The sequence below is a fragment of the Corvus brachyrhynchos genome, unplaced genomic scaffold, assembly GCF_000691975.1.
Source record: "Corvus brachyrhynchos isolate BGI_N302 unplaced genomic scaffold, ASM69197v1 scaffold42, whole genome shotgun sequence".
NCBI lineage: Eukaryota > Metazoa > Chordata > Aves > Passeriformes > Corvidae > Corvus > Corvus brachyrhynchos.
This window is the reverse complement of record NW_008237242.1, coordinates 2,746,354-2,757,509: the sequence shown is the minus strand read 5'-3', so window position 1 is coordinate 2,757,509 and position 11,156 is coordinate 2,746,354. Positions and strand designations below refer to the sequence as shown.

At 43.3% G+C, this 11,156-nt stretch overlaps 1 protein-coding gene across 1 annotated transcript in view; it reads left to right on the top strand.

The window, feature by feature from the left end:
* PLCXD3 (phosphatidylinositol specific phospholipase C X domain containing 3) overlaps nucleotides 1-10,253 on the top strand; it is a 38,514-nt gene extending 28,261 nt beyond the window's left edge. Inside the window, exon 3 of the mRNA XM_008630654.2 lies at nucleotides 8,921-10,253. Within this exon, the coding sequence (XP_008628876.1) occupies nucleotides 8,921-9,077 (157 nt within the window). The 3' untranslated portion in view covers nucleotides 9,078-10,253. The remainder of the gene's footprint in view (nucleotides 1-8,920) is intronic.
* Nucleotides 10,254-11,156: the final 903 nt, after the last annotated feature.

Genomic DNA, 11,156 nt, shown 5'->3' with positions numbered 1-11,156 from the left:
AGTGGGCCCACGGAGGGAGCAGGGCCACGGAGGGAACAGGGACACAGAGGGAACAGGGCCACGGAGGGAGCAGGGCCGTGAAGGGAACAGGGACACGGAGGGAACAGGGCCGTGGATGGAGCAGGGACATGGAGGGAGCAGGGCCACGGAGGGAACAGGGCTGTGGATGGAGCAGGGCCACACAGCTCCAGGGTGGCTGTTTCCCGGCCGGCCCGGCTCGCACTGAGGGGGCTGCGCTGGGTGTCCAGCGAGCAGAAGCAGCTGAGATTTCAGCCAAGCCGTGCCGTGGCTGACCCAGCTGGGCCGCTCCCCGGGCTCCCAGTTACCTGTCCAAAAGCTGGAAGAAAAAGAGCTTTCCCGGGGTTTTTTCGTTTTTAAATGTGGATCACAGAGGTGTGTCAAGCTTCTTAAGTGGCTTTAAAAAGTTGCCAATATTCAAACTAGCCAGTTGAGTGGTTCTTTCGGGTCTAGAGGAAGCTGTAAGCACCTTTTTGCAAAAAAGCACTTTGGTGGCTGATGGAGCCCTCTTTAACTAAAAACCCAAACTATGCTAAACCATGACAACAGGGATTCAAGTGTAATGGGTATATGAGTAAATCATAACTCTTTTTTTAAAGAACTAGAAGATGGGGGAGGAAAAAACCCCAAACCTGTAGCTGTTCCCTTGATTGGTGACAGATATTTTGTTCTGTAAAGCAGAGGTTTTCTGTTTCACAGAAAGGGGAATAAGTTCCAATTCCTATTTCCCTATCCATACATATTGTCACTTACATGAATTTCTTAATGTTTCTTGAACAGTCAGATTTCTACGTGGAACTGGGAGCAGGACAAACTGTCTCAAGCAGATAAAATATGCCTTGTCCAGGTGCCTGTGTAAATGAGTGTTCAGGTTTTGTGTTTGTGCTACAAGAGGTTGAAAGGAATGATGACTGAGCACCACTCTGACCTCCCTGATCACCACTCTGTGATCTCCAAGAGATAACTGATTAACATAGAATCATAGCATGGTCTGTGTTGCAAGCAACCTATTAAAGGTATCTCATGCCAGACCCTGCCATGGGCAGGGATAACTTCCACTAGACTTGGTTGCTCAAAGCCCCATCCAAACTGGACTTGAACACTTCCAGGGATGGGGCATCCATGACTTCTCTGGGCAACCTGTTTCCATGCCTCACCACCCTCAAGGTAAAGAATTTCTTCTTAATCTAAACCTGCTCTCTTTCAGTTTGAAGACATTCCTCATATCCTATCACTACCTGTCCTTGTGAAAAGTCCCTCTTCGGCTTTCCTGTAGGCCTCATTTAGGTACTGGAGGGTGCTCTATGGTCTCCCTCTCTTCATGCTGAACAATCCCAATTCTCTCAGACTGTGTTCATAGGAGAGGTACTCCAGCCTTCTGCTTCAGCCCATCATCTTCATGGCCTCCTCTGGACTTATTCCAACAGGTTCATTTCCTTCTTATTTTGGGGACTCCAGAGCTGGATGCAGCAGTCCAGGTGAGGGCGGAATCCTCTCCATTAGCCAGCTGGCCACACTGCTCTGGATGCAGCCCAGGTTGGCTTTCTGGGCTGCAAGTGCACATTACCGGGTCATGTTGAGCTTCTTATCCACCAGCACCCCCAAGTGCATCCCTGCAGTACTTCTCTCAATCCCATCAGCCCCCAGTCTCGGGGGTTGCCCTGACCCATGTGCAGGACCTTGCATTTGACCTTGAACTCCATGAGGTTTGCACAGACCTGCCTCTCAAGCCTGTCAGGTTCCCCCTGGATGCCATCCCTTCCCTCCCGTGTGTCGACTGCCCCACGCAGCTCAGTGTCATCAGCAAACCTGCTGAGAGTGCCTTCAATCCGACTGTCCATGTGACCAACAAAGATGTTAAACAGCACCAGTCCCCATACCAACCCTTGGGGAACACCACTTGATACAGCTTTCCATCTGGGCATTAAGGCGTTGACCACAGTTCTTTACGTGTGACTATCCAGAGAATTCCTTATCCACCAAGTGATCCATCTACCAAATCCATGTCTCTTCAATTTAAAGACAAGGATATCATGACCATGTCAAATGCTATGCACAACTCCAGATTAGAGATGCAGTTGATAAGCTTCTCTTAATTTGATCTGCTGAAACACTGAGACCAAGCATTTGAACAGAGACATCCTCATAGCAAGTAGTATTTTTCCTTTCAATCCATAGACTATTGTGTATTTTCCGTATTAGGGTAACTACATGTTTTACAAGGCCTTTCAGTCGTAATGTAAAAGATAAATGCCATATTTTGTATGGCAGCAGCTCAAACTTTTAGCTCTGGCTTTGCCACTTCAATTCCCTACTGCATTAACCAAGAGAGTAGCCAAAATACTATGTCCTTAATGAGATCTTTTATACTTCAGAGTCCACTGAGTCCTTTTCCTACTGCCTGTATTCCTAATGCTATTAGTTAATGCTCTAAGTGCAATGGCTAAAAACAGGGAATCAGGGAAAAATGGGATGCTGAACATTAATTACCTCCAGAAACCACCATTTGCTATTAAATATCCCATTGCATTTTTGTACAAGATGTAGGTTTAACAAATTCGGCTGAACTGGTTTTTGAAGGGAGGGCAGGAATATTCCTTTTGAGCTCATTTCTGCCTCCCTTTATAAATGAAACCCAGAAAGGCAGCACCAGTTCAATCAGAGAAGGAAGATGTTTGGCCCTTGGTGACACTGCAGAGTATGCTGCTAAGATAATTACATTGAAAGATGCATCTGACCCCAGCATGCTTGTCTGTGTCATGTGTATAGATGCATTTCCAAGTTGTATAAAGCAGCGGAGGATCACTGAATTAAAGACAAGTTTTCCAGAAGAATAAATTCAAGGTTGTTAGATACTACTGTAGGTAGTTCTTGCAACAGGGCAGCTCATGTGCAGTAATGTTAATTCAGGATCCAGGGAAAGAAATTCCCACCCAATGCTGCCCAGATTTTATGGTTTGAGTCAGTCTGACCTTGGTGATGCCAATTTTATGACAATGCTACTGCTGCCTAAAGAGGATCCTAGGTGTATGGAAGTGCATCTGAGGAGTTCCTTTCCAGCCTTTTTGTGCTGAGCTCATGTAAATCTCTGTGCTTGAGTTAATTTGATCCTTGTTTGTCACATTTCAACAGTTAGGAAGGACCTGTTATAAACTAAAACTTGTCAATGAATTAGGGACAGAGGGAGAGCAAAACCACTTGTTTTGTTTCTGTTAATTCAGACCATTTCCATGTGCTGTATTAACTTTGTCTGTACAGGTCTATTAGCACAGCTGAGAGAATTGTAAATTTTATCAGGGAGTAAAAATAAATGGCTGGCATATAAAAGCGGAGGACCTTTTAAACTAGTTTTACCATAGAGAAAATTATGGTAGAATGATGTAGTGTAGAATGGTACCTAAGGCTTATCGTTCACAGGGGAAGTTATTTGCAGATGCAGAGTAAATCTTTAGCAGGAGCAGAGTGAGGGCATGGTGAACGCCCTTGAGCAGCGTGCCGTAATGCCATTATTTCTGGGTACTCCCACTGAAGCTAATGAGGATGCATAAGGATATCTATATAGTGGTGCTCTGAGTACAGAGAAAGGTTGTGACATCTCCCTCACTGGGGGCTTGTAAATAGATTAAATTGAACATTTACCAGGAGTGATCTGTATCACTGATCTTTGTGTAGTTGATCCTGTTCAGGGTGGGCTGGATGAACGTGAATGACTTTTCAAAGTTCTTTCCAGTCGTGATTTTCATGCTTCAGTGACACACGGGTAATCCACTGCTCCCACTGAAGCAGTGAATTCTCAGCATCCTTGAAAAGCCAAGGTGAGCATATGCTGAATTACAGCTCTGAAATTCAGTGTTCTTGCAAACAGTGATAAAATTGAACAGAGAGGGGGGAAGTTAAGGAGTATAGGGATTCTGATTCAGGCTCGTGTAAGCACAGCCTCCTGCAGACGGGTGCTGGTTTTGTTCAGCAGTAACACCTCTTTGCAAAAGACTGCAAGGAGTAGGGTGTATGCTTCACTGGAGAGGGAAGAAATGCCACGTCAGTTTGCCCTGTGCAAGGAGACCTGCTGCAGTTCTCACTGGTGTTACTGGTAACGAGCACTTAATGCTTGGCAGCATCACACCCTGTGAATGGGACCAGTTTCTCACTGTGGATTAGGTTGTACTGACTCCCTGCACTCCAGAAGAGAACCTGTTCTGTGCCTTTAATGATCAAACCCATTAAATAGTGAATAGACGTTCTGTTTTGTGTTTGAGTGGCTGCTTTTCCTTCTCTTCTCCCGTGAAAGCTCTGCGGAGAGGAGCGGCTGTTGCGCCATGGGAGGTCCTGTCTTAGAACACAGCTGTCATTAGTCTTCTGTCACATTGTCAGGCTTTCATGACTCAGGCATTAAAAAAAAACCAGATAACCAACCCTCTTTCTGAACTAAAATAGCCTAAGAACAGTTTTTTAAAAGCAAATTTTAATACAGCTAATTAGATCATATTTTCTTTCTGAAAGCTTTTAATGGGACTCACGATTTTACTGCTTGAACTGAAGCTACTTGGATGCTTAATTATTATTTATTAAACAAAATTCAATACCACTGAAGTCACTTGAGAGCTTTGATAGATTTTAAAAAAAGAAGAAATACATCTTGAATACTCAGTAGCTTTAAAAAGGACAATGCCTGTTTTGTAGTTGAGGTCAGTATTTCTCAGCAGAGCTCCTTTAATTCATCAGAAAATGGTTCCTGAAAGAAGAGAACAACTTAAAAATAAATATGTGCACATTTCTGCCTATATGAGCAAGCAAGCAGAACAGGGAAAATAGAGGTAATAAAAGAAGTGTCAAAGCTGAGCCTAGATTTTACTATGTTGTAAATGAAAATCTTTGTAGCAATGCTATATGAGAAAGTACGTGGCTCCTCACGAAAAAAAAAGGCTGAAAATGGTGATGTGGGACATGTTCGCAGTCATGATGTAAACTGTCCTGATACCCAGGTCATGCCCAAATTATGAGTACCTCTGACTGATATAGTGAGATACTACCTGGAGATAAAAGCTTAGGTCTCAGAAGAAATACAGCCACATAAGTATCTCTGTGTGGCTTTGCACTGTCCAGCATAGGTAGGTCCCTATTACCCAGATCTCCACTTTCCCCCTTCTCATGCAGTCTTTGGCAGGTGGAAAGGCTGCTCCAGAAAGCTGCTGGGCATCACGGGTGGTGAATTGGATCTGTCTGCTTATGCAGAGGGGCAGTGATGGTGGCTGGGGCTGGACCACAGCCCTTCCCGTGAGGTCCTTCCACAGCAGTCAGTCACATGGCTTTACTCCTGCCATCCTGGTAGTGAGGGGCAGCAGTCTGGTACCTCCTAGTTTCCAGTTAGCAAAAAGAAATTAGATACTCTACATATTCCTTCAGGCCAGAAAATTTATCACCAAGATTACTGATCTTAATCCATGGTCAAACCCAGGTAACATGCCATTCCCCTCCTTCCCTGCCAGTGCTCAAGCCCTCCAGCCCTGTGTCTTTGCACTCCCTACACTATTGGTACCACTAGCTCCTCTGCTTCCACCAGGGATGTGGAAAAGCAAGTTGACTTCTGATGCTGCTTTGTGGGGCAGTGCTGCACTGGCCTGGCAGGGTTGGATCTGTGAAACTCCAACCTAGGTCAGAGGAGCTGCAGCAGGATGAAAAAAGTGCCTCAGGTAGTGAAATGAGAGGACTTCTCTCTTTCTCCTGGCACAGGTCTTGCAGAGGAGCACACCTACTCTCCTCCCTGGCTCTAAGCAAAGACAGGCAGCATCTTCTGTGCATGTGGCTCTGGGTTACATAGTGGCTTTGGAACCCGTAGGGGTTAGAAATTATTCCTTTTGAGAACTGGGATTGTGGCTATAAGGGCTGGACTGTACCAGCTGTGGGAGGCACCTTAAAGCATGGATATTCTCCATAGGAGAGCCAGGACTTGCCTAACACAGAGGCAGTGATGCTCTTAGGGTTTGCAGGCTGAGAGGCTTGTGTGTAGATGCTTGGGCATAAAATCATTCCTTACCAACCTAGCAAGATGGATTGGGTTTGCGTGGCATGGTTTTGGTAGCAAGGGGTGCTATAGGGTGGCTTCTGTGAGAAGTTTCTAGAAGCTTCCCCCATGCTTGACAGAGAACCACACAAGAATATCTATGAAGACCACGGTACATACTGGGCTTTTGTGAGCTCAGTCATGTAGGTGGTTTATTCTCCTGACTAAAACCCTTGGTGAGAACAATCACTAGTTTGAGGCACAATTTGGAAATTACAAGGCAGGGTGAACAAGGTTTGTACTGCTATCACAAAGGCACCCTGAGGACTATTAAAGCAGGCTTATTCTAATAATTATTGTGAGCGTGTGACATATTTGTGCTGAAACAGAGCAACATGTGGTTTCTTAGTGTCATTGGTGTAATCCACTTTCAAGATGGCACTAGGGGAGGAAGATGATCCATATGGTTTTGTATTAATTTCTGTCATAAACAGAGCTACAGAGCCTAGATCAAATCTTTAAGGTCAGTGGAATCTTTTCTTCAGCTATCTCTTTTCTACAGGATTGTGTTACTTGGTTTTGCTATGGAAATAAGCTTTTTGTTTGATCATGTGATTCATTTCTGACTTTAAATGCTCTCTAGTCTCATGAACAAAAGGATTTCCGTGACTTTATCTAGCAATTTACGTATGAGCAGAGGGTCATGCAACTGTGTTCTGTGTGAAATACCAGTAAAACAAAAATAACCCGTTCAACTAACCAAGCCAACTGCAGATGAAAAGGCAAGGTAGGCTAACTTAAGATAAAGCAAATCAAAAGGAGGCATGACTGTTTGGTGGAGTCTGACTTACTAAGAACGCATTAAGAAAGGAAAACAGTATTTCAGTCAATAAAGGTAAGTGTATGGATGGCAAACTCTATGGCGTGAAGAAAGAATTACATCAGAACTAGCTTCAGAACAAGTAAAAGACACCAAAATAAGTTAATTATGCCTCAAGGGGGAGTAAAATATCAAGGTCATCAACTTATGCAGGAAGAAGGAAGGAAAAATATGTGCCCACCTACAATGAATCAGTTCACCTTTAAACCTGAAACTCCTTGGGCTTAAATAGGATGGTATTAAATACAAAAAGTAACATACTGCCATCTCGTAAATTCAATCTGGTATCTCTGTGCAGAGTTCAGCAGTACCTTTCACATGTGAAGGTGCAGTGGAGTTTACAGCTACTCTGAGCTGCCTTTTATCACCTTGGTGGTCTGTGCTGTTCTGCTGAGATCTGTCTGATTGCTTGCAGATCTTTTCAAGCACTCCAGGCATTGCTGGGTATTTAACACCTGACCTGTGCTCTGTTACAGTTCTACAGAGTGCAGCTTTTCAGGATTACATAAACTTAAATCTGAAGGTGTTGGCTGGGTTCACAAACAGCAGAATGCTTGAATTTGGTTTTATGGGCTGCTGTGCATAGAAGTGCTTCAGTCATACTGAATCAATGACTGAAATAAAATGTATTGCTTATATGTGGATCTCACAGATTCAAGTACATTTTGGTGAAATAAAGCCTTAGTATTCTCCTGTGAAATCATAGAGAGGAATTTTAGCTGCTTGGGTTTTATTCTGTATTAAATTATTTTAAAAACTGACTGATTCTAGTAGCCACTGACAAGTACAATCTCTCTCTGCTAATAGTTCTTTTCTTTAGATCTGTTTTCCCAAAGCTTTTGAGAGAATTAGGTTCAACATGTTCAGCTTCATTTAGATTACTGTCAGACCAAAATTTTCCGTGTACCTTGTGTCTGTGCAAAAGGCTGCACAATATGCTGGTTTAGGGGAAATCACATATTTATAGATCTTAGAGCAAAGGGAGAACACAATGTTCATCTAAACTGACTGCAGCCCTGCCCAGACCTTAGGTTCTTTTATTTAACTCAGCAGCTTGAGGTTGACCAGGAGTATAATTTTGGAACTATACCCAGGCTTGATTTAAAGACTCAAAGTGCTGCACAGTTTGCCACAGTCATTGGGATTTTGTACCAATGGTCAATTACCCTTTCTCTGAAAAATGCCCTTTCTCTGAAAAATGTGTACCTTATTTTTTTGGAACTCTGGTAACGTCTTTCTTCTAAAGACTGGATTTTGCTGTTTGGCAGCCTCAGCAGGACTAAGGAGCCTTTTATTTTTCTTATAGATATTTGTTGTTAGTTTGTATTTTCACAGAAAAATACCAGAAAAATTTCTTTATACTCAGAAACAGTTAGGCAGATATCTTTTATACCCCAGTATTCCTGTGCTAAGGATTTGACATAATTAAAATGCGCCATCTTAGAAAAGAGTTGATGTGACTATGGTGCTTTTTATTTCAGTTACTAACTACGGATTTCTGATTAATTAATTCATGGCTTGGGTATCAATACTGGTGAAGAAAGAGTTTTTGGTATATGCTGTACTTCTGTAGGAATCATGGTTGCTTCTGTGTTCCTCAAAAATACTATTTTCAACATTTCCTTGAATGTGTCAAACATGCTTTGCAAATGGCTTGAGTTCTCAGTGGCTTGTTTTTCCATAAAAAATTTCCTTGGAGTCATATGGCGAGATGATATCAAAACGTATCTCGTCCATTCCCTTGTGCATAGGCAAAATCAGTAATTACTCTGAGCCTGCATGATCTTCCTTCCATTCTTTTCTACTGAGAAGTTGAAGTACAATCAACATATTATTTCCTCACAGAATGAAAATTTAAAAGAGTTTTTAAAAAGCTTGAGCAGTAACCTGTATCCTGTCTGACTTGGTTTCTTTCCTTTAGAAACGAAGTAAGATCAGTTGGAGTCGCTGTCAGTAAATCCTGCCTCGATGCATTTGTCTTGCTGATTTATGAGTAATTATTGTTCCTCTTCTCTCCTTAGGGCTCTTCCTGCAATGATGGAGTGGGTCCGAACTCAGAAAGCAGGAGAAAGTGGTGTGAATATTATCACTGCAGATTTTGTAGAACTTGGTGACTTTATCAGCACAGTCATAAAGCTCAACTATGCTCTGGATGAATGTGAAGATGACACTACTTGATAATACTGTGATATGTGTGTTGTTGCATTATTCAGAATTTGAAAAAAAGATTGTATTCTAAAAGGATTATATTGTAACACACTCATTTTCTTGTAACACACTGAGGTGTTTAGGGCTTTAGTGGGTGGGCATAATGGAAATGTTTTCATCATTTATGATCATTTTTCATATTTGTGTTTCATGTGAAGAGCAAAACTAAACATGTTTACAGTGTTTGATAAAAGAAGGCCATTTACAGGTTCTCCATGAGGTACCAAATGTGATTCATGTGTCTTCTGTGGTTATGAACAGTGCCAAGAAATTTGTTGTTTTCAGAGCAAGGGGATGTATATATTGTCCTCTTCCTGCTCAGAGCAGGATTCTTCGTGGTGTGAGCATTGCAGCAGGAGACTGAGGACAGTATATCTGGCATGAAAATTTTAAGCTGCTACATTTCATCTGTTAGGTAGTTTAACTGATCACATTTATCAATGAGCTGCAGGTTTAAATGCCTTTGTGATGTAAATCCAAAGTCATGCTTCTAACATATGCATAATCAGTGGACAGTAAACATGATGTACTGTGTAGCTTGCACGAAGCACAGACTAAATCCTGCTTGTTTTTCATTCTCAAAATGGGGTTCTCCAATGTCTCTGCCTCAGGTCAAGTCAGCAGATACGTGATACTGGCCTAACTCTAACTGTAATCACAGAATGGCCTGGGTTGGACCCTTAAAGATCATCTAGTTCCAACCGCCTGGCTGTGGGCAGGACACCTTTCACTAGACCAGGTTGCTCAGAGCTCCATCCAGCCGAGCTTTGAACACTTCCAGGTGTGGGCCATCCATGACTTCTCTTGGCAACATGTTCTAGTGCCTCCCCACCCTCACAGCAAAGAGCTTTTTCATAATATCTAATCTAAACCTACTCTCAGTCCTTGTCCTGTCACTACATACCCTTGTAAAAAGTCCCTCTCCACCTTTCTTGTAGGCTCCCATCAGTATGGCCAAAATTAGGTCCCTCCAAAGCCTTCTCTTCTCCAGACTGAATAATCCCAATTCTCTCAGCCTTTCCTCATAGGAGAGGTGCTTCATCCATCTAATCAACTTCATGCCTCCTCTGAACTCACTCCAGCAGGTCCCTGTCCTTCCTGTGCAGGGACCCCAGAGCTGGATGCTGTGCTCCAGGTGGGTCTCACCAGGGCAGAGTGAGGTGGGCAGAATCCCCTCCCTCCCCTGCTGCCCACAGGGCTCTGGAGGCAGCCCAGGACACGTTTGGCTCTCTGGGCTGTGAGTGCCATGGCTGGGGCATGTCCAGCCTCTCACCCACCCGCACCCCCAAGTCCTGCTGGGCAGGGCTGCTCTCAGTCCGTTCATGCCCAGCCTGTGCTGATACCGGGGGTTGCCCTTGCACTTAGTTTTGTTTAACCATATGAAATTCCCATGGACCCACTTCTCTAGCTTGTCCAGGTCCCTCTGGATGGCATCCCATCCTTCAGGTGTGTCATCAGCACCACTCAGCTTGGTGTCATCTGCTAATTTGCTGAGGGTGCACTCGAATCCTTTGTCTGTGTCATTAACAAAGATATCAAACAACACTGGTCACAATATCAACCTCCAAGGGACAGCTGCTGGTGGATATTTTCCCTGGTTCCAGCAGGAACACAGTTAGGCCAGCTTTGAGCACCACTTCTTCCCAGGATTAATCTTAAGTAAGAGCCTGATCCCATATCCATTGAATTTAATAGGGAAACATCTGTGTTTAGCATGGATTGAGCATAATGTAAGTGAGTTATCTGTACTGTAAGGTATGCAGTATTTTGTCCCATTGTGGAAACCTGACTTCTGCAAGACTGAAACTGCACTTAAAAATAGGTGCAGTCTAAGCTTCTCTTTAAGGCAGCTGTTAACAGAACACTTTTCCACTGATTTCAAAAAATCAGTGCCAGTTTCATCAGTCAAAAGTTCCTGTACTAAAGAGTGTAGTAGTTCAATTCTAGCTAATAGCAGTACTCTATTGTTCTTAAATTGTCTGTGGGATATAATACTGCAAAACATAAGATTGAAAATCTACTGACTGGCACTGTTCTAGCAACAAAATC